We start from the raw sequence: 25,402 nt of genomic DNA, 5'->3' as shown, positions 1-25,402 counted from the left end.
TTTCTCAATAAATACTTGGTGAGTATACTTGTGCGACATTTCTCATGGGGCTTAGATTTGTATTAAGACATTTATGTCAAGTTAAATATAAGTTATAAAGTATATAATAATTATTTTGCTATAGATTGGAGAAAAATGGCAGATGATCATTTGGATATAGTAATATTTGATGCCACTGGATATACTGGAAAATGTGTAGTGAAGGGTGCGACGCATGTGTAAAGAATAGAAAATGAAGTTGGTATTGCTGGTCATAGTAAGGACACTTTAAACATGATTGTTAAAGAATTTGCCTTAGATATTGAAAAGGATACATTTAAAACTTGAATTATTTCAAGAAATAGCGAATTATTTTGTTACATTATTAACGAACACTTATATGTATCTTTATAGAGAATGTACCTATGATTATGATTGATCTAAAAGACGAGAAATCTCTTAGGATGACAAAGATACTCGTCATCTGTTGTGGTCCATATTGATGGTTGATTTTATGGAGAACCAATTATAAAGCGTGCATTGCTACTTGTACTCATATTGATTTCACTGAAGAGAAAGTAATTGAATATACGTTTAGAACAACAATAATTTTTAATAATTCATGGGGAAAATGTAATTAGAATACAACAGTGCAGCAAATAAAATTGGTATTTACATGGTAAGTGCTTGTGATCTTGTTTGTATTCCTAGCGATTTGGGAGTCATTTTTGTACAACAAAAATTCGAAAGAGAAATTAAATCTTTCGAAGTATACGTATATGTAAAGATATACGAAGTATATGTATATGTAAAGATAACCGATACGGATAAGAAAAATCCATATGTGAATTATGCATCTTGAGAATCGGCGATATACAATCTAGCTTATTAAAATATGGGTTGAAATTGTGTAATTTCTATCGCTATCATTATTCCCTCACATTGGGCGCATTCAGCGAACTCAACAGTTGAGCGAGCGCTTGCTGTTATTGGTGTATTCTTTTAGCTCGTCCAATCAGAATTTTAGATCTAGAAGAATATATCAATAGCAGCGAGTGCTCATTCAACTGTTGAGTCTGCTGAATGCGCGCCCATTATGTTCTGGTGCTTTACACGGCTCGAGGTTTGTTCGCGTCGCAAGCTCCAACATGCTCCAACATAGCTCTTACTTACTCCATTAAGCGCGTTGGAGTGAGTAAGAGCTATGGTAGGAGCATATTGGAACATGTTAGAGCATGCACCGCGAACAAACTTTCGATTTGCGTCGAAGTTATAACGTCGATTATAAGACTGACCAATTACAGTCATTCCATTCTTCAGAGGAATAGCTATGATTGGCCAGTTTCATGACATCGATGTTATAACTTCGATGTAAATCGAACCGTGTAAATGATACGTAAAGAGTAAAGTACACCTCTTTCTAACGCGCAGTTTCCTCCAGCATTGTGTAATGCCATTTTTGTCGTCAGTTGACTGTCGATTGTCGATATCTATAGATAGCCACACCCATGTGTCCATGTGCACAAGCAGTGCAAGCGTGATTCGTCTCGTAGAAAAACATACTTTTTCGAGGAGAAAACTCGATTCGTTCAGTTGTTAATTTGCTTCAATTGATAATTTTGTAAGTATGTTTAGTTTATGTCTTGCATGTTGTTGCACTTGAACTATGATTCGGTTTTTTTTTCACACGTATGCCGTACTGCAGTGTCATGTTCCATTATGTCATTTCGCCGGTATACGATGGAAAAAATGATGTTATTCTCAATTCTTTAGAGTTACATTCTGTTTCACGTATGATATGCATAATATTATTTATTTTTGTTTAAGGAGGTTTTCCAATCATAAAACACATATTATAAAATCTAAATTTTTTAATATAAATATATTAAGTACTAAACAGGACCTATGCAAAGTTTCATTGAGATTCACCAATTAGTTTATAACAAATAAAAATTTTGTTTATTTACTGAACAATTAATTTTGTTTGCATCTCAATGTGTAACTTTACATAAGTATTTTTGAATTCACATAATACTTATATAAAAAAATGGAGATTTTTATCATTATTTTGTAATACATTTTCATATATTTCTATTAGAGTACAAATTTAAAAAATATTACTTTTTTTATTGAAATAACTTTCGATCCAGATGGTAAAAAAAATTTTTTTTAATTTAGGAATGCCTCTATTTTTATAACAAATTTATTCTCAAAATTTGATCAAGTTCCTATATTATGTCAAATGGAGAATCTCCTTAACATTCGGTGAACAACAAAAATAAATAATGCAGTTACATGTGAAATGCACCCTAAGGCCCAGTTCCACAACTCACAGTTAACTCTTAACCGAGGTTCAACTTATTTATTGTCTTTTTCTAATTCTAGAATTTGAAAGAGATGAGAAACAAGTTGAATCTGGTTAAGAGTCAACCATGAGTTGTGGAACTGGGGCTGTGGTCCACTTGACGCTACAAACGCTTCGAAGTGTTTGAGCGACCAATCAGAACAAAGAATTTTACGAATTGAGTAATCAAAGAATGTTTCGAAGCGTTTGTAGCGTCAAGTGGACCGCAGCCTGGGCCTGTAGTCGACAACAGTCGGCCGAGATCATGGTGGATAGGTTACAGCTACCATGGACAAGATAGTTGAAGAGTAGACTGATGATATTAGCTGTGTTCACCAGAAAAAGTAGTTTTGCAACTGCAACTGTTGTAAAATTCTTTAATATGAACAACTCTTCAACAACTTTTGTTTGAAACATTTCTTTCAAAAACGTTATCCTGTCGAGTAAATCCAGGGCCCGACCTTTTTGAACACCCTGTATAATGCCAATGAGAGTCAATACTAGTTATTCGTGTGTAATAAAACTACATATATTAATAATAAAATTACAGTTTCAACTCTTGGTCTTCTTCAGCGTATAAGAAATAATCATTGGAAGATAATCCGTTACATTACAATATAAAAGAAAGTATGGTACATTTTTGTCATATATTATTAGGCACATTCAAGTTGACAAAGCGGCTAGCCTGCTCGCCAAGCAAATGAACATAATTGATTGTTATTTATAGATCCAACTAATCATATTCAATCGCTCGATAAGCATGCCTAGCCGCTTTGCCGTCTTGAACTCGCCCATTGTTAAGCTGTTGTTCAAATATAAAAATCTTCCATATCGTCTGCATTAGACGTTGTGAATGATAGTCGATCTCTCATACGACATTATTTATATTGCATCTATTGTAAACTATTGTTATTCTAATTACAATATAAGTTTTTTTAGTGATTTTATATCCATTCTATCATTGCGACTATATTAATTTTATGTTTGTTGATTCGATGTACCATACTTTCCTTTACTTCGTAATGTGACGGATTTTGACGTCATATTATTTCTTATACACTGAAGAGAATCCAATACTAAAGGTTGAGACGTCTGTAATTTTATCATTTAATATATGCAGTTTTATTGCACAATAAATGGAATAATTGGCTCTCATTGGCGTAATTATATATTGTTTATCTCCTATGAGCTTATTTTAAGAGCCTTTACTTAAGCTTAATATATTCAGTTTCTATTTATTTTTCATTATATTGTTACTTTGTTTTTATTTAATAACATACATATATATATTAATTAAAAACAAAATAATATAATGAAAAATAAATGAATCACTTTTGATAAATATATTAATAAGCATTTTTTACATTTTTTATAAGATTTATATTAACAAAAGATATTTTTGTCAAGTTAAATGTAAAGTTATAAAAATATTAATGATTTTAATGATATCTTGCTATAGATTACACAAAAATGGCAGATGAGCGTTTAGATATAGTAATATTTGGCGCCACTGGATATACTGGAAAATATGTAGTGAAAAATGCAACTCATGTGTACAAGGATCATAAAATGAAGTTTGGTATTGCTGGTCGTAGGAAAGAAGCTTTAGACGCAGTTGTTAAGGAATTTGCCTCAGATATTGGTACATTTAAAACTTAGAACTAATTATTTCAATTATAATAGTAAACCACTTTATTTATTATTAGCAAATGTTATTACATGTATATGATATATTTCATGTATCTTATCAGAGGATGTGCCTATTATTCTGGCTGACATAAAAGATGAGGAATCTCTTAAGAAAATGACAGAGCGAGCAAAGATACTTATCAATTGTTGCGGTCCATACAGATTTTATGGAGAACCAGTTATCAAAACGTGCATTGCTACTCGTACTCATTATGTTGATGTCACTGGTGAAGAACAGGTAATTCAGCAACGTTTATGCAACAGTACAATGATTGATTAATGATTTCTCTTTCTGATATCTTCAATATTTTATAGTTTATGATTGAAATGCAATTAAAATATAACGAAGCAGCAAAAGAAGCTGGGGTCTACATAGTAAGCGCTTGCGGTTTTGACTGTATTCCTAGTGATTTAGGAATCATTTTTACGCAACAGAAATTTGAAGGAGAAGTCAATGCTATTGAAATATACATGAACGTGTGGTCAAGCACTACTGATAAGAAAGGTCCGTTATTCAATTATGCAACTTGGGAATCTGTAGTACACAGTCTGGCTCATGTAAAAGAAATACCGGCATTACGCAAAAAATTATACCCTACCAAATTGCCTGAATTCACACCGAAATTAAAATCAAGGTTTCTATATCTTATATGTCTTGCGTATATACATAAATCACATTTTGTCAAATATAAGTAAATTTTCTATGCGTATTAAATGTTTAGAAAATATGCAAATTAGTGCAATATTAAAGAAAGAAATAGTAATTATATTAACCATAAGCAGCGTTAATAATTTCACTTATTTTGCGGAAGTGTACTGCACCGAAGCGATGTTTCTGAAGGATGGTCCACACCATTTCCGAGTGCCGATCGTTCAGTAGCTCTTCGTACACAGCGATTCTTATATGACAAGTATAAAGAGAGGCCTGCGCAAGTTCAATTTTATGTTACAATGAAGTCAGTATGATACCGATAGAAATGAATATTGACAAATAATTTTTGTTAAAGTCTGTACGCTTATTATTAGGTCTTTTTTCGAATTCCTGATGATGGCCATTGTCGGTATGCTTTTGTTAGTTTTGTCTCGCACAGCATGCGGTCGTAATTTACTTCTAAAAGTATGTGTGCAAGTACTTTCGCGATTGTCAAAATCATTTAGATAATACAAGATAATAAAATGCGATATTTGCAGTATCCAGCTCTATTTTCGTTCGGTTTCGTAAGTCACGAGAGCCCGAATCCAGAAATGCTGAAATCGACACATTTTTCTATTACGTTCAAAGCTAGTGGATGGACTGAAAAATTGGCTGAACCTACCGATAAACACACAGATCCACCTAATAAGAAAGTAATCACCAGAGTCTCTGGTGAGTCTCCCGCATATGAGATGACTAGTATAGCAGTGATCTTATCGGCAACAACAATTCTTAACGAAACTGACAAAATGCCTGACAAGTTAGTAAATTATTAATTATTTATCAATGTAACTCTTATGTCTACTGTAGTCATTTTTTGAAAATTTAAAAATTATTCACTTATAGTTATAAGATAATTAACCCTCAACTACATGTCTCGATTTAAAGTTTCAATTTACATGTCTAGGCCCAGTCACCCACGGCGTTTTTAACTTGCTCTGTAATTATCACAAATCTCAATGGAAAAATATTTTTTTTCTAATGAAATACCAAAATGTATAGAATCGAAATATCAAAACATAAAAAGGTCTTGATAGTGATTGAAAAAATTATGCCAAAAAATATTAAAGAACAATTTGTGAAAAGAGTGCAATAATCAATTTTTTCAAATCATATCTTTGTGATAAAAAAGGTACAAATAAAAATAAGCAGTGTTTTGAAGATGAAAATTTGAACTTTAAGAAAAAAAATACATTATATTGATTCATTCCAAAAAGTATAATTATTTGCACGAGTGAAGTGGAGGCATTTTTATACATGCTCGAAGTAATGATATCTGAGGTATGTCGGATATTTCTTTAAAAATGTAATAAAAATATTTTATATTAAATATGTAATGACGTCGACATTATTTACTCACAATTTTATAACTTCAAGAAAATAGAGTGATCGATTCACCAAGATGCCTCTCTCGCAAAAATGCTTTTTTTGACAATGAATGTATGTTTTAATTATAAGAAGACAGTACATATATTTGAATACAGCACTAATAAACAGGCACTTACTAAAAATGAATTTTCACTTTCGACAAAAATCTGTCGAATTTATATTCGACGGGTCCAAGTCATCCGAGCCAAACTTATTCACAATTAACATCAAGACAACAATGAAACAATTGCATCACGGCGATCGACAGAGAAAGATTTCATGTTTTTTTATCCCCTCACTTCAACTCTGCAATATTAATCGTACAAAAATAGCGGCTGACTAAGATTTTCACCCGAGTTCAAATGACCCACTCATGTAGTTGAGGATTAATTATATGTTGAATTTTGGTTTTTTATTTTTATGTATTTATATTTTTACAGTGGAGGAGTACTTACTCCCGGGGCAGCGTTCAGGAAAACATCTCTGATCGAGCAACTGATGAAACATAATATTAAATTCGAAGTGATATCGCATACCGAGAAATAGAAATAAGAAAATTCTATACTTATAATTCTCTTATTTACAACACATTTTATAATTATGCTTAATTTTGATATTAACATTTGTTGTGATTTCGAGTAAACTTTGTTCTATACACTTATATTTCACAATATTTCAACAGGAAAGTATTTATAAGACATAATATATATGAATATTATAGTTACTAAAGTTTAATAAAATTATTACATTAATTGTTATATGTTAGAAAATGAGAGAGATTTAAAATTTATATAAAACTATACAAAATACAATATAATGTTTGTTAAAATGTATATTATTTAAGAATTTTAATACATGTCATGTAATTTAATATAAGTTAATATTGATACTCTTGTAACAAAACATGATTTTTTATTTTTGCTATTAAAATAAATCGTCTATGTTTTCGTAATATAACAAATAAACACTGTTAATTATATATCTTGTAATTAAAAATTTTCCATTTTTCTCCAATATTTATACTTTTTTAAAAAGTCAAACTGGGATGACATGTGCAATCTTTTCATTTTAGAATATTATAATCTGTTTTACATTTTTTACAATTCCTGTAATTATTCCTCTGAATTTATATATTCGTATACCTGTTGTTCCTGATATTATATTTATAACAAAATTCGGGGAGTACATATAGACTTTGTATATTTTAGTGGGGACGGAAGTTCTCGTAGTTCTAATACCGAGTGTCAGCACCATGCGACAGCATCATGTTCTCCCCATATAGCCTAGAGCTACATTCCGTTTCACACATGATGCGCATGAGGCATCTTTTATCCTTGTTATTCACCGAATGTTAAACAAGGATAAATGATGCATTATGCACATCATGCGTGAAATGGAACGCAGCCCAGGGCCCCTATTCTATTAACTGTTTTACACGCCTACCGACAGTTGTCGGTAAGCGTGTAAAACAGTTACAGAATAGGGGCCCAGGAAAATTAGATTTTTTTGGAGGCAAAATTGCCATAAAAGATTTATTTACGGGAAGTTGTTCGAAATGACGTATTATATAACATACTAAAAGTCCTGACCGCCAACAGACTTGGAAAACTCTGTGCGCTAAGACTTAAGCGCAGCGACACTACAGTTCTTTTACGCGAGCCGGCGAGTTCACGAGTTGTGAGCTTGTGAGGAGGATCGAGATTATTGGCTAAGGATATGGGAATATTGAACAAGAGCTGGGTATTGATTATGAAACTTTTTCATTTTTCACTTTTCACATAACAAATTTCACGTGAAAATGTTTACGTAAAAAATGAAAAAGATTAACAATAAAAATCTTATATTATTAGACCGTACAATGTGAGAAACACAATTAATAATAGAAATTCAACAGCCTATACCGGTCGAAGCTAGATCTTTGATGTTTTAAATAATTCAATGTGAATTATATATACAGGGTGTTTGGAAGGTAATGAAAAATCTTTCGCATAGGGATAGAATGGACTAAACTGAGAAGAAAAGTCCTCTACCATTTTACAATTTTCGCAATAGTTAACAAGATATTAATTACTAAAAATTGGTCTTCAATAATTTTTTACTCAAATACTATTAACTTTACAGAAAAATTGTAACAGACAAAAATTGTTTATTTTCTTCTCATAAGGTTCTGAGAATTTTTTCAGAATTTTTTCAGAATTTTTTCAGAATTTTTTAATATTTTCTCATGTTGGTAAAAATAAGAAAATGTAGTACTAAAAAGTTGATAAAAAATTCTGAAAAAATTCTCAGAACCTTATGAGAAGAAAATAAACAATTTATACTAAGAGATTTTCAATTTAGATATCGACATATTTTATATACTTTTAGGATGTATTTTTTCGTTTATTTTTTTCTATGAATATACGATTTCGTGTAAAAATTTTAATTTTACTAGGAAAGGATTTGGAAACTCTCTTCAATTACTCGTTTCTGCAAGGAATGTAGGAAGCATGTCGCCAAGAATCGAGTTCTTCTACTATGAATTCTCTGATATTGAGTGGCAAAAAGACATAGGCATGCAGGAGCAAAAAGTATCGAGGCCAACTTGGTAATGCGCATTTTCACTATCGAGGGTAAGACCAATCCTTTGATAGCCAATATTATCCGACCTTGTATCTAGCCAGGTAGACTGTAAAGCCCAGTTGTATGTAGGAATCTAGTATATTAATCTTCCTCCTCGCACATGTATCGGATTTTCTGTATTCATTATGCATTGTGCTTACTGCACAGGGATGTAATATAAGATGTTTCACGGAAATTTTAATTTCAGTGACAGATTGTTTTTTCTTTAACGCTCGATACAGGAATAACTATCAAATATTGAAATTTTTGCGGCAACAACAGAATTTGAAGTTTGTTTTAGACATCCTAATTGATATGAAATTATAAATAGAATTATATATCTTTCTGACGCAAATTATAGATTGTCTAAGGTGGGCTTGATACATTATCCTTCGCGAGATATATATAAAGCTGTTTCGAAGGACATAGGAAATAGAAACTAAAGCAGCCATGTCAGTGAGTGATGATTTTAATAGATCACTTACATAATGTATGCTAACAAGAATAGAATGTTAATATTATCTCGGGTTTATAATTTGCCTCGATATCAATATTTCTTTATTCGTGATTCAAGTTGCTATAATTTTCATACAACATGTATAAACAGAAAGTGGAGCTATTTTGATTTTTTTTTTCTTAAGGAAGATAACGGCATGGACATTTAAAACAATCTGGATGTGAGTAACTTAGAAGAAATGGATTAATCTTTTACGCTTTTTGCAAGGGTTGAAAATATGATATCGAGAGGAAATGGACGAAGAATAAACCTGCCTCTTTTTCTGCAAGGAAATGGTAATGTATATATATAAGAACTGGTTGTTTAACGTCGGGATTCACCATGACGTAGGTACTTTCCGACTCGGTCAACTCTTGCAAAACTCATTTACCCTATTCCTGCTTCTTTTATTTCCTTCTTTGGTGCAAATGCACAGGACACTTTAGTGCTGTCACGTGCGTGCATACTTACGTCACTTGGATAAAACGGCGCGGCGATTTCTTGCATCGTATCTGATTAGATTTTGATTTAATAGCATTTATAATTTTAAAAAATCGCGCGATTCTCTTCTTTTCAAGTGTAACGCTGGTAAATGTTACATAAGCGCGATTAATGTATGACAAAAATATAAATTAAACCATGCACATTGTACATTTAATCATTTTGCATTTATTTTATATTTTTGTGTTAATTTTATATTCTATCTAATATCTATTCTATTCTAATATCTACATTATTATATATCTTGTATATTAAATTTTGTACAGCGAAATTATTATGCTAAGCGTGTTACACATTATTTATTTCTTATTTTTATTTTGTATATACCTTCTATGCTATAAATTATTAATGGAATCTTAACTGTAGGAATCTAATCTTAGAATAGAATAAAATTTCATCTTTTTAAAGGTTCATTTCAGAATAAATTGTAATAAATAAATATAGACAAACTATTTTACCTATGTATCATACACACATTTCATGCACACATGTAGAGTTATTTAAAGATTTAATTATCGAGAGAATCAGTATATGTAGTTTCAGTGACGAACGAAAAAAAAAACGACGACTTAATGTTTTAATGGTGGCTGCTCATGACATATCTTTATGGAAAACGAAACCAAGTGGAAATCCCAGATTCAGTTTCCTAAGGATTTTTCTGATTACATCTTAAGTTGATGCAAAGAAAGTCGGGATTTTCCTACCGACGAAACGAGATAGTCTAGTATCACTAGATCATCTAGTATCATCAAGGTTCTTCTATGTCCTAGAATTTACAGACTTACAAAAAGTCCCTTTTCTCTTTTTTCAATTTTTATCAATTAATCGACTAATTCTTTGGCAAACCAATTATAAAATTTTATTAAGCAATGTTATCTAATCAATTAATTAGTTCACAGTTATCAAATTTTATTAAATCTTTATATTAATCTTTTTTGAAGATTTTTATCTTATAATTTTACAATAATATTTTATAATAATATCTACGCGATTTTTTTGACAGGATGGATGAAAGGGACATGGATGGATCAATACAAAGTACAAAAGAAAAGGAGGAAATCCAAGAGAATAAAAGGCACGATTCTATTAATTCCCCCGATGCACTCAATCTCAAAGATCAGGCGATTCTGAGTCCTGCAAACTGCAAAATCATTCCCGCATTGTCGATCATCAATGTGAATGATGCACGGAGGAAAAGAAATTAAATACTAAGAGACTCTAACGTAACGTTAAACCGAAAATCTCTGAATGCGATTTTTAATATAATTTTAATAACTTGATATTTCTCATATAATATTCTAATGATTCGATGCAAAGGGTCTAAATATCCCGGCGCGCGTTTCCAAATCGGAGGCAAAAATCGTCCTCTCTCTATCTCTCCCATAATCTCCGACGCGAGGGGGACTCTTGGCTCTTTGTGATACAGTAGGAGTAGCCGACTGAGAGAGAGAGAGAGAGAGAGAGAGAGAGAGAGAGAGAGAGAGAGAGAGAGAGAGAGAAATAGGGGCCGCGCGCATATATACGAAAGAACTCGTGGGTGACATTCGCTCACCACCGTCCCTCGGTCTACGTTCGGTTGAGCTCGCAATGCTCGCATCAGTCGCGCTCCGCCCGTCCTGAGAATCGTCTGCGTCGCGGCTCCCCCACGCATCCGTCGCTTGTTGCATGCGGTACCGGCTTCTCTCCTCTTAGCCGTGATTCCTCTGTTCTGCACGTGTTGCCCTCGCGTGTGTCACGCGCGGCCCTTGCCGGCGCGTAGCTTTCGAGATCATCGTCAGGACGAACACAGCTTCTTTTACAACGAGACAGCAAGCCGCGTTAGAAGTAAGTTCAATCAGTCGATCAAGAGCGGATCGGATGCAGACAAATTTCGAGAAACTCTGTCTTTTTATCCCATGTAAACATTTAAATCTGAATTTTATTGTGTAAAATTTGATTCGAAATTTGATTATTTCGAAAAGTTCCCTAATTCGCGAGCGACACTGATTGTTTTTTGTGCGCGTGACGCGGAGTTATAAGTTCTTGATACGGCAAATGTTAAATGTCAAGCTGCAAATGTTAAATGTCAACTGCAAGTGATGTTTAGTGAAGAGAGACTCTTTAAAGTGATATCTAATGTTTGTTACATTTTATTGACTAAAGAGGGAATTCAGTTGAAATACATAATAATGATTACAAGATTTCTTTTAATTTTAGAAGACTTTCGATTATTTTAATATTGCATTAATGGAACTACTATCATTGTCACTTAAATATAAAAATGGTCCTCATATAATTAATACTTGAATTTTCAAGAAATAGAAAATAAATGCGCGTAAGATAATGATACAAGAGATAACATCGCGGTTTACATGTTACAATAAATGAAACTCGGTTATATACATATTACAATAAATGAAACTCGGTTATCTACATGTTACAATAAATGATTGTAAAAATCGCTGGCCGATTAATAAAGAATAGGAATATTTGTGCCGCTAGAGAATGTAGACATAGGGCGAGCGTGAGTCTATATTTGTATATATACGGTGAGGCGATACATGTTGAATATTGAATTTCTTTAATTATGATAGTGGAAGGAGGGAAGAGGTCATTGAAAAGGTCGATCGGGACTAGGTAAGGAAAGGGGGAACTGGGAATGAACACTGGAATGTGAGTTCCAGGAGGTTGTCCGGCTATGGCAGCTCGGATTTCCTCGGGATCGAAATAGTCAGGGCCGATGGTGTAGGTGCCCTGCGGGAGAGAATCGGTGGTGCGAAACGGTTCACTAAGGGATGATTTACGTTAGGTTCTGGAGTGTGTAATTTGTGAGGAGCGACTTACTGTTTGGTTGTCCGGGCAGACGGGTTGTCGAATTTTATCTTCTGGATACATTGTTGGTCAGTGCCTCGGTTCCCCTGGTCTCGTGGATGGTGATGACCGAATTTTGAGCACTGATTCTAATAGCTTTCACGAACTAAGTGAAATATATTTTTTATGATTCAACATCTTACCTCGAGTATCGCGTTCGTGATATGACTCTTATCAAGGATATTTGATTCTGGATCCGACTTAGCACCTTGGTGCTAACGGCGCGATTTGAAAATGATTACTCGGTGGTTTCTTTTTCCACGATATTCGAGAGGAGATTAAAGACTTGGTTATCGCGGGTTACTAAATTCTAAATAAACATATTTTTCTGCTGGAAAAGTTTCTTCGGATTTATGTTATCGATTGAATTTGTTTGTATCTTACTTTATTGATCGAACGATCGTAAAACGAAGAAATCGTGGAGTCCACTGGACGTAACAACACTAAGACGTAAAAAGTAATTTTACAAAAGAAAAAGGGATGTATGAATGTATGAATATATTTCATATATAATTACACATGTTTATGAATATTTATATATATTCATGCATGAAAAATTTTTTACCGGGATTGTTTTATATGTTGTTTAATATTGAAATACCTATCTTTGATATTGTTCGATAACACGGAAGATTTATACAAAAATGTATAATCTATCACATCTAACGATCTAATACTCCGAGATTCTGATATATAATTAATTTTATGAATTCGTTTTTGACAATACATTTCAAATGTTTCTAGACACAGTACAACTATCCTGAACCGTTCGACACATCCCGGAAACTTTCAAACCTCCCGAATCGGAACAAGTGTCAAGAATTGAACGATCGACGTCGGAAGATTGTCAATCATGAACGGAGTATCTAGCAAATGCGCGAAGTTAAAGATGTACGATGGCGAAGATGACAACTCGATAATGATCAAGAAACCTTTACCATTGAGGGCGATTTCGTGGAGTGATAACATCGAAGAAACCGATTTAGACGTTCCCGGAACACCCAGAACACCACGTACGTCCACGACAAAAGGTACTGTAGTTCGAAACATCTTAATTAAAATCACGTAAAAATCATGGCAATTTTAAAACCGTCGCTTGTAATCGCAAAGAATTATATTTTGTTTCGTTAATTCTTTTTGAAACATTAATTGCTGAATTATGTAATTACTGAATTTTGTTGAGTACAGCGCATCTTTCCTAAAAATTAGGAAGGTATTTGTGAATGATAGAAGAGTTATTATAATTATTATGTGATAGCATATCGCAATTATGAATCATACCAAATTATTTCTTGTTTTTCGAGGTGATTGGTATGCATACACACAGTCTACGTAATTCTTGCTCATATCTCGTCATAACGCGTCAGATTTAAATGGACGAAAAAAATAGATTACTTTCATTGATATTCACACACTTAACAAATAATTCTACGATACAAACTATTGACTTTTAACATTCTACTTGAATTTTTAAGAAGTAAATTGGCACAAAAATAATATATATAATTTTTTTCTGAGATATTTTGAACCATACTGATATTCAGAATTGATAACCTTATAAAATATTCTCATTAGAGAAACGAAGTTATTTCGAAATCCAAAGAGAAACAAATAGTCTCAGATTTAGCACAAAATTAAAAATCCTTTTTTATTTTTTTAAAAATTGAAATATTTTTTTAAACGTTTTCATATTGGTCATTGTACCTTATATTTTTATTTCATGAATATAAGAAACCATCCATTTAAAAATTAATAAATTATATCTATAACATTATTTATGGAAAATTATTATATTTAATGTACGAAACAGAATCTATATTAAAATCGGAGAAATGTTTCGTATCTATAGAAGAAAATCTGTAATATCTTTCAATATCAGCACGTGCCAAATTTTGGTGAACGGTATGGGCACGCCGCGCTGTTGGGGTACAGTTATAGTGATGTGCAACGTGTAACTGTAATTTACGAAAATGATACGTGGTAGGGTGATATCAGAAAAAAATTCCAGAGAAAAAATATAATCGATAAATCGGTCAAATTCTATGATAATAAAAAGAGTGATTGTGATCTCGCACGAATAATTTCTTGAACATAAGAATAATTCGATATTGTGTTACACTTTTTTTCTCTGAAAGTCTGAACGGTTTTAAACGGAAAGACAATTTTAGATAATTATGTGGTAATTAGTCATTCAGTTTACGAGAAATTATCGTACTGTAGAGATATTTTTAGCTGTGAAAGGAAGAATACGTCTTCAGTTTCACGATAATTAAGAAATTATCTCTCGCTTATAAACCGAACTTTTGAAATAATGAATATTATTTCAAAATTATAAATATTTTATTACGTTAATACATAAAGAAAGCAATTATTATTGTCGCAACAGAATTGTCGCTACTACTGCGTATTAAATATGAAAATGAATACATTTTTCTGCCGCTGTCATTAGTTTCTGAAATGTTGAATCATTTTTCACTGGAAATTGGCAGGGTTTAATAATGGAATTGATATTCTTTGCATGTCATATTGAACGAATTTTCCACGCCTCTAATGACCGCTTTGTCGTCGGCATTGGATTCAATTATGTGACACGGTTCATTAGGAAGAGACGGGCTAACTGAGTTTCCAACGTGAACACGTGCTTCTCTCAGCACCGTCGTCATCGTCGTCGTTGTCTTAGAGAAGTCGATCGCTCACGAGTCCATGAATAATATTGCACGCGAAACCTTGAATCTGTTTTGCCGAGCACTTTCTACTTACGCACCATTCACGCACACGAAATAGAAACGCGTACTATTTTAATCACGCACGCCACTTTGTTCTCTCATGACAGAACAATTTTCTTAAACGGTTTGTGGAAGAAGAACGATCGGATACGGATGCGAAATTCTTGTTGCTCGCCTCGTAATTCAGTCGTTAATTAATTTGTCACAGATAAGTACGCGGCGTGTCACGAGGATAACGTTGTAACGCGAGTCTATCAATTAACTTCGTAGGCATTTTATTGTAAAAATCGATCGCATCGAACCGCGGTGACTAATAAAATGTCAACATTTAAGCAAAAGCAGAGCCAATCGAGCTGCATTTATTAAATCTCTACGAGATTTCCTCCGACAGTGAAGATCTCAGATTCAAGAAAAATTTCGTAGTAATCATGGAAAACAGAAAACTCACTGAAGAGACAGAGAATCAAAAATACATTTTTTTCGAACTTGATTTATCATCCATACGTGTCAGATAAATCAGATTATTCAACCTCTTTGCGAACTTAGTTGAAAAGCAGATTTTCTTTGCGAAACATTCACTGGAAATTTCTTCAGCGGAAATGTCAGAATCTTTAAACAAAATGTGATGATAGATCGACGAAAGCAAGAAGAATTTGCCATTTCATAACTATTTACATGAATGAAATATGTATGTACCTCATGATAAATGATTATGAAATAATAGATTGGTTTTATTGTTAGTCTGCTGTCAGATTATGTTTAGAGGTTCTCTGCCGACAGAACAAAAGTTTAACACGGATACGGTGTATGCTCGAGCAGCTGAAATATCTGATCGAATCTATTGGCATGTTATTAACCCTTATTGTACAAGGTCGATCACTAGTGACCGAGTGATTCCTGTTCGTGCAAGTTCCTTTGAGTCTCTCGATAATTATAAATTATACTACATTTTATTATTTTCCAAAATGAAGTTTCAATTTATTCTAGAAAGTTAAAAATATGTTGGTGAATTTTTAAAGATTTTTTTGAACCATTCTGAATTATAGGAGAAAAAAACGAACGGATTCTAGTGACCCACGCCATGATTAGACGAAGGCATCAAATTGTATCTTGTGTTGTAAGAGTTAATATTTTGTTTACTGAGAAGAAATCTTATCGTACATAATGTGCGTAACATTCATACGATTTATTATTAACGACACATCACATCTTTATTATCACGTGTCACGACCTGTCGTTTCAACGTTATCATCTATCGAAAATGCTTGACGATCATTGGCGGAAAAATACGATCAGCGTCTTCACGATTGTTCCGGCTTTCATTCCGGACTCTAATCGGTGCTGATGCGTTTTGTTTGCATTCTAGGCCACGAAAAATGTATGTTTCATCACGATTTGGAGTTGGACCATCGACCACCCACACGGGAATCGATGATACCGGAAATGTCTCGAAGTTACAAGCTGCTCCTGAGTTCGTTGGGCGAAAATCCGGAACGACAGGGACTTCTGAAAACGCCGGAACGCGCCGCGAAGGCCATGCTTTTTTTCACGAAAGGATACGATCAGAGTCTCGATGGTAAGTTATTATTGTTATTAATACACAGGGTGTTTCAGAATTCGTGGATACGGATTGCACAGCGTGATTGTATGTGCCAAAAGAAGCAACTTTTTTCCTCTGGCAAAATTGTGTTCAAACAGTACTTTTTAAATGAGAGCAATTTTAAGTTAACGAATGAGCGCTCCATGCTCATATTAAAAAAATATATTAAAAAAATGAAAAAAGCTATAAAAATGAAAACTCCTTAAAATTAATCGTAGTTAATTGTTCTTGCACAATACGTTCAGCTAAAAAAAAATAATAGTCGAAATTGTTAGAACGTTTACTACAGAATTATTTAAACTGCTCTCCTTTCGAATTGGTACTGGAAATATTGCAAAACCAATATGCTTGTGGTATAAGCGCGAAAAAAAAAGAGAAAATAGTGCAGCCTTGATTTGAAGGTCGACTAATACAAGGTTACACTCGATCCGTGTAGTATGAATTTTACAAGCGGCAATTACATGTGATTGCGATCCATCGTTTATTGCTTAACGGTAACGGTTGCCGATCGTCTGGTGGTCGCCGTTTCTGCAAAAGCTGACTTCCTATCATTGTGATGAGGAATGTTACTACATTTCGAGTCGTTTTACGATTGGCGAGATTATCGAGAAAGAGCCTTTAGTAAATTAACGAGAATATTTGAATGCAAAGATACGAGACAAGAGTTTAATAACAAGACTAGAACTACATTTAACGTAAATATGTTATACTTTTCTAGACACACGTTATTTAAAGAATACTAACAAGTAACACTACCCAAGTGCCACTCCGGGATTGACTTCTACCTATGCAGATTTTGTAAAGAATCGAAAAATATTTGATACGTATTTTTTTATTTCGGCAGACATGATGTTTTAAGGGCTGAAAATAGGGGTTGAAATATTAAATTTTTTAATAAACGGGTGTATTTCCGAATAATGCTGTTATGCGATCTAGCTGTAATTTGATATATTTATGTATTTTGATGTGCTTATTACGAATATGATAAAAAAATTGTCGCCAAGGTTATTTCTCGAAATAAAACAATATATGACTAAAAAGATACGAAAAAACGCGATTTTTTAGGGTTTTTTTGAGTTTTGACCTTGAAAATGACCTTGGCGACAATTTTTTTTATCATATTCGTAATAAGCACATCAAAATACATAAATATATCAAATTACAGCTAGATCGCATAACAGCATTATTCGGAAATACACCCGTTTATTAAAAAATTTAATATTTCAACCCCTATTTTCAGCCCTTAAAACATCATGTCTGCCGAAATAAAAAAATACGTATCAAATATTTTTCGATTCTTTACAAAATCTGCATAGGTAGAAGTCAATCCCGGAGTGGCACTTGGGTAGTGTTACTTGTAAGACTGTATAGTGTATAGTATGCATTTTTAGATGTACGTTGGAATGTAATATATGTGCCGTCATTGTGTTACAACATCAGGGAAAATTTATTCTAAGTTGGAATTTTTTGCGACATATCCACGTTATCATCAATTATATTAATAGTACGCTCATAATAAATAGCATTAAACTATTAGATGGTAACAGTTACTTTTTCAAGTAATTTTGAGCAATCACGAAGAAAGAGAGAAGAGGAGGGGGGAGAGAGAGAGAGAGGCAATTCTTCATTAATTGAAAATGGAAAAAATCCAGGACCTATTTCGCAACCCTATTATCTTCTGCGGTAGATATACAACATGAAATAATTACATCAAAGTCAAGAGTACAATTTGCGAGGGTAATAAAGTAATTAACTGGAAAATCATTGCGTGATTTAACCAGATTTCTTTTATTGCGAATAATATAACGCAAAATTATAGAGGTGCGCCTGTATTTTGTAAAAGTACCACACTTTACCTTTTTTTTCTTTCAACTTGCTCTCTATCACAAGCAGAGTGAGGAAGCGGAGGAGAGAAAAAGAATGGGACGTTGAGGAGGTAAGAGGGTGGAACTTAAGTGCAACTCGTAGAAAAGAGAGCGTAAAGCTCTTGGTATAAATGGGGTTCTCAGGGACGCACGAGGCACAACTTGAAAAGAAAATCCCCTTTTTGTCCTTCTTCTTCTTCCTCCGCGTCACGTACATACATCCAATATAAATGTCACGGTGTTTGAACAATTACGTGGTTTTGCGGAGATTCGGAGAAAAGTTTGCGCATATCATCAAGTTGACACGGAGAACAAATTCTTTTTCTTATATGACGATTTCGTTCTCGCAATTTGTTTGTACCTAAAGAAATTCAGCACGATATGCTAAATAGCATTTTATCGTGTAACGGCTTTCGAAAAATATTTAGATGTGCGTTTACTTTTAATTAACAGTTTATAAAAAAATCCTTGGATAGAAGAGATAGAGATTTAATTCGTATAAAATCTTTAATGAATTGAAACGAGAAAATTTTCTTTTGTTTCAATTTTCTCATTAAATTTATCGAGGTTTATGTATCTCGATGATCCAAAACTTATTTCACTTTCTTCTTTTCATTTTGAGTTGGCGTTCTGTTTTCCTGAATCTTGCGATAATTAAGTACCGCGATAATTAAATATCTAACGATCTTGCTTGACAACTGGGAGCATTTATAAGTGATGGATGGGAGACTTTAATTTAATTTGGTTTAGTTTGAACAGCGGAGAGACCTTCAAGATAAGCTTTTACGGTTAACGGCGATACGGATGCAGCCCGGTGAATCTGAAACAAGGCACTTTCGTATAAAAGCTCGACCACCCTTACTGATTCATTCCCTTGCGCGAACAATTCTACTTGTGGCTTTTATCTCGCTCACTGCTTGTTCGCCCAAATACTTTTAACAAGTCATTTATATTTATATACCATGGTATGTATACGTATATATATATATATATGTTATATAAAAGAGATATATATTTTTTAGTCGATAAATTCCATAAGGTTTCTAACGTGGCAGAATTTTTTAAATGCTATACGCGTGTCCATAAAAGTTAATCGAATTGGTCAAGTCGATCACGTTTAAGCCGGGTCATAAAATCGAATTCTACATTCGGGATACAAGAGGAAAGGAAATTGCTTCACTTTCACGTGTAACGAGAGTCGCTGATCCATCCCTTGACTGTATATTTTCCGAGAAATAAATATTGTATGAGATTCATTCATACACTTCGCTAAAAATATATGATAAACGTATTCTATCGCGTTTTTGTGCTGATAGCTATTTCATGATTATACATCGAATTCAACAAGTTAGAAATTTTGTCATTTAGAGTCATTTTCTGTTGTTATTTGAAAAATTCAAGTACGTTCAATCGGTTAGGCGAATCCATTTCATTCATCATTGTCGGTCATCGCGAGGGTGTTTCTTGTTAAGGTTGCCGTGGAAACGGTCGGAGAGCACCAGTAGCACCACCATTATATAGCTACAGACATATACCGACCGTCCATGCGTATGTATACACTACCACTAGGATCCATGGTGCAGTAAGTAGGTCAATATCGAATAAATCACAGCCAGGATAATCCGCCCACTAGAACGAAAGAACATTTTTCGTGAAATAATGCTATCAGCTGTTCTCATATGTCACTAAGTTAGAAGGGATTGCACGTTTCCAAAGATATATTTGATCACGTCATGTGTGTGAAACATAATTTCAATTAATTCATAAAACTCGTTGGAAACTCTGCATTTGTTGACAAAAACGGTACGGCTAAGTTTGATGAAAAAAATTTTACATTATTGTTACAGACATAATTAACGACGCGATATTTGATGAGGATCACGACGAGATGGTAGTAGTAAAAGACATCGAGATGTTTTCCATGTGCGAACATCATTTGGTACCATTCTACGGCAAGGTGTCGATCGGTTACCTTCCTTGCAAGAAGGTATTAGGCCTCAGCAAACTCGCCAGGTAATTAAATTAAATGTTAATTAAAGACCTTGTCAGGTTTATCGAGTTTTTCGAGTCACGAGTAATTAACTTGACATATAGATTATTCACGATTTAAGATCGGAGTTAATCTCTTCCACTTGGACACACAATTTAATTGCGATTCTGTCACCAGATATGCCGTTCCTTCATGCATAGAAACTATTATATTAATAATGATTCAACTGATAAACATTGAAGATGTCAATCTCTTAAGTTAAAGTTTCAGCATAAAATTTAAACTTAGATGAAAAGCCTTTATTTAATTATCAAAATGTGTCGTCCTTATCTTCTATATTTTAATATAGATAATATTCTTCAATTTTAATTCAGATTACATGTTTGTATAATACAAAATTTTTTTCTTCTTTTAAACTATTTTAAAGTATAACATTGTGCGGTAGATTGCGAGCGTGTAAATCAGAAAGGAAAAAACTTCGCTTCTTTATCGCTAAATACGCGATATTTACGGTCGATGCCTTTTTGTCGAGTTGCACGTCAACTAGTCCTGGCCTTGATCAGTGACATATTAAGGCGAAAAGAAAGAATATGACGAGACTGGTCTCCTAAGACCATACTTTCACGCGCATAACGGCCCGGGATCTCCGTTTACTCGGTAAACGCCTGCTTAAAAGCGAAGTAAACGGTCAATAATGGAAACAGGATCGATGGCATTCCGATGCGCTGTTCGAACGACAGTTTACTTCAAAACCGTTAATTTTTTTTCCTTAGCTTTTATAAGCATCCTTTTCGATAATGGATTTGGAAAGAAATAATATTTGCATGCATTTAGCTTCGATTTTAAATAGCGAATTTCTCGCTGGTTTCTAAGAATGATTTTGAGAAGAGAATTTCCTGTCCGCAGAATCGTGGAGATCTTCAGCAGACGACTCCAGCTGCAGGAACGACTCACGAAGCAAATTGCGATAGCGGTCACAAAGGCTGTGCAACCTGCAGGAGTAGCCGTCGTGATTGAGGGAGTGTATGTATAAAATTCTATATCACAAATATTAATCGCTTCAATCATGAATGACGAAGCGATCGTTTCGTTTGACAGAAATGAAACCACTTAAAAACAAAACGACCGTAATGAATAATTTACAAAAAATTTAACGGATCGAACGGGAAAATAATTAAAATTATTATAAAATAATAAAACTACATAATATATAACTTCCAAAATTATACAATGTACATCGTAACATCAATCACTTACTGATTAGATTGACTCTTGAGACTGTGTACAGGATGATTCTTAATTATATGTTGATAATTCGGACGGTATTGCGATGTCGAGTCAGTTCGCCAGTTAAGACTGCTTTCCTTTCAATCAGCAACTCGCGGAATAGTTTTCGCAGGTGGAACGATCGCGAAGGAACACGACCTTGTATCGCTGCGCGAACGTTGTGTATAATTAAAATATTCACGTAACAATCCGGTTGTTCGTTATATGACGTATGCATTAGCACAACCAATAAATCTCGAGCGGGGGTGCACGAGTGTCACCTCAACGATCAGCCGGGGTTATTAATCGTCTCGTATGATTAATATGGAAAACACGAGCACACCCAACACAATCGTGAATAATTCAGAAAGATCACGCCATGTGCTTCCTCAATTTACAGTTGCGTTTTCCGAGGTATTTATAGTGATAATTGAAGTATCTTTTGAGAGACTCCGCGCAAATAGTTCGTAACGCTATTGCCAAGATTTATCTTCATTCCTGATGTATCAGAACTAGGTATTTTTGTCATTTTGTCGCGCGAGTAATTTTATCATCAGTATTATTTTCGCGTGCACCGAAACTATTTTTACCAGCCTTCGAGCACGAATAATTTATAGTAGTGTCTTGTCGCCATCGAGTCGCCCGATTTATCCCGCGAGTGATAAACCGATAATTAATAACTCCTAATGCGGTGCTATTCTCGCAAGGACCGACGCTATTCTCGTCGGTCTGCGCAAATAATTTATAAACGCGATCGATACGACTTTTCCGCTCGACTTGTATCGCGAGATTAAGCCAATTTATTCTATGATAAATTGATAAAGACAAATCAGAGCTATTACGAATTATTATGAGCGATACGCGGTCGTCGTGTTGCAACATCCGGGCTTACGCGTGTTTCCCCAAGCTGGAGAACCCGACTCGTCATACGATACGCATTAGTTAATCAAATTCTCCCGCTAGATAAGATTTATCTCTCGGCGCGAGAAGACAAAAAATCGAATCTGAAGATATCTGTAACATGAGCTCTAACGGTATGACTCTTTTTTTATTTTTTTGTGATTTTCTTATCGCGATTTTATTAATTACATACACGACACGCACACACCCTGTATGGGAAAAGGAAAAAAATCTTTTGCATACGTTACAGGCATATGTGCATGGTGATGAGGGGTGTGCAGAAGATCAACAGCAAAACAGTGACCTCAACGATGCTGGGCGTGTTTCGGGACGATCCGAAGACCCGCGAGGAGTTTCTGAACCTGGTGCATAACAAGTAAACGGTCGAGTCGCGGTGTCATTATCGTCGGCCACCGTGGGACCACTAGATTTCAACACCCCGACTACTCTCCGACATCCGATCGCTATCTCGTTGCGAAGCCCTCGCCCACAGGACTTCGGGATCGTTGTCGTAAAAGTCGTCCCACCCATACATTCCATTTCTTAAAAAACAAAATCATACACACATACGTCGACTTCAACGACGGTTCCACGTGCCTCTCTCATCATAAATACGATAGAGAAAGTTTAAGGGCGATCGCTTTTAGGGACCAAGATAGCGCGATAGCGGATAATGGAGACGATGCTCGACACGTGTCCCACGCTGATAAGGACGCGCCCAAACTGCGGATCGAGTGACATTGACAATAGCGACGACTATGACACGTCGTGGTCATCCACGAAGACGCTCGCACATTTCGAAATGACTATGACGCGGATGGCTCACGAGCGATTTATCGCGTCGCGATGAAGACGGCGAGCGACGTGCATTCCGGCGCAAAGGGACAGCGAAAAAAAAATAGCGGTTTAATTCGAAGACGAATTTTTATTCAATGCGATAAAACGTTTGGGAACAGGAAATTGCTGCTGGATCAGCGACACTCCTGTCGTAAAGTCCACGTTCGCTGCACCTTTGACCGAGCGAGTTTGTCGCTTATGAAGGAGCTTTTTAGGAAATTTTTCAACGAAAGCTCCCGTTGATCGCAAACTTACACGATAGTCAACGCGCTTCTCATGACAATAAATTATACATCCCATAGATTAGTGAATTCTTTTGAAGAGATTGCGCTCGAACTTTCGACTGTTTGCGTCAACTGTGTGGGCTTTCGAAACTTAAGGCCTACATATAAAAATTTAAGACGTAAGATTTAAGCAGTAAGGAAATCAATATGTTGGATTCGCTACTGCTTACGTTAGGCTAGGTCCACAACCTTGCTTTAAAAGGCCGTAAAGCCATAAGCTTTAAGTTGTAAGTGACGATATATCGGCCACAGAACTTATGCTTTAGGCCGTAAGAATTGGGTTTTGCTCAATTCGTTTAAGTCTAACGGTTAAAGCCTAAAGACTGCGCAAAAACGGTTTAAAGACAAAAATTATTGTTACTTAATCTCTTTCAACTTATGACTTAAGACTAGGTCCATAACCTTGCTTTAAGAAGCCTTAAGTCATAAGTCGAAAGAGATTAAGTGATAATAATTTGTTTTTAAACTGTTTTTGCGCAGTCTTTAGGCTTTAACCGTTAGACTTAAACGAATTGAGCAAAACCTAATTTTTATGGCCTAAAAGTCATAAGTTCTGTGGCCGATATATCGTCACTTACAACTTAAAGCTTACGGCTTACGACCTCTTAAATTGGTCGATTCGCTTACTGCTTAAGTCTTACGTCTTAAGTTTTTTTATGTGCCATGGCCTTTAGTTTTATATCATGCGTTTCGCGATATTCGGTATTTCCCGCAGCTGCGGAACTCGACAGCCACGGGTTTCGCATTGCGACCGATCTGCATCGCGTGAGCGCCTATTTTTGTTTGCCACATTTAACATTTGTTAATAAGTGCATTTCGTGATTAAAAAACAGATATTTTTATATTTGAAATATTGCCAAAAATTAGAATATTCTTTCCCCGCAGCTTTTGATTTCTAAAATTAAATTAACTTGATTTGTGCCTCAAGTCAAAATATACACATCAAAATGAAATCCATTTTAAGTTAATCAAAAATTAACGTTTTTCTTTGTAATTCTAAAACATGATTGATCAAAGAATTTCCTCTTAATTAATTAAAATTTTAAAAACATGTTTTAATAGTTTCGTTTAGAAAAACTTGTTTCAAATGCACTTATTACCGGATGCTACGTATCATTCTTCTCCACCGAGTGATCTTCTTATTTTAGTTTGATTTAATTTTAAAAGAATTCACGAAAAAAGTGTCGCGAAATGCGCACTGCTTCAGCCATGCATTACGCATCGTGACGAACTTTGAAAAATATCGTTTTCAAAGTACACACCGCATCTGCCTATCCATTCGTCGAGATGTTTCCTAGGGAAAATTAAATTGTCCACCCTCGGAAGCCCATTCTCGACTATCACGAGAAATGCATATCATTAAACTAAAGTTAATTCACTTTGGGTATTTTACATTAATTAAAATAAAGATA

At 34.4% G+C, this 25,402-nt stretch overlaps 1 protein-coding gene across 1 annotated transcript; it reads left to right on the top strand.

The window, feature by feature from the left end:
• The first annotated feature begins 1,344 nt into the window (after positions 1-1,344).
• Positions 1,345-24,253, top strand: Pu (GTP cyclohydrolase punch). The gene is made up of 15 exons (XM_018456406.1): positions 1,345-1,600; positions 3,783-3,965; positions 4,075-4,250; positions 4,328-4,647; positions 4,825-4,968; positions 5,039-5,129; positions 5,204-5,466; positions 6,515-6,616; positions 8,509-8,661; positions 10,676-10,847; positions 13,352-13,553; positions 16,615-16,824; positions 20,561-20,726; positions 21,610-21,726; positions 23,120-24,253. Exons 2-15 carry the CDS (start codon positions 3,794-3,796, stop codon positions 23,247-23,249), a joined length of 2,418 nt encoding a protein of 805 aa, XP_018311908.1. The 5' UTR covers positions 1,345-1,600; positions 3,783-3,793; the 3' UTR covers positions 23,250-24,253.
• Positions 24,254-25,402: the final 1,149 nt, after the last annotated feature.

This window comes from Mycetomoellerius zeteki, unplaced genomic scaffold (assembly GCF_001594055.1).
Source record: "Mycetomoellerius zeteki isolate Tzet28-1 unplaced genomic scaffold, Tzet1.0 scaffold58, whole genome shotgun sequence".
Taxonomy (NCBI): Eukaryota; Metazoa; Arthropoda; class Insecta; order Hymenoptera; family Formicidae; genus Mycetomoellerius; species Mycetomoellerius zeteki.
The sequence above is the reverse complement of the archived record's forward strand: the minus strand, read 5'-3'. Positions and strand labels throughout refer to the sequence as shown.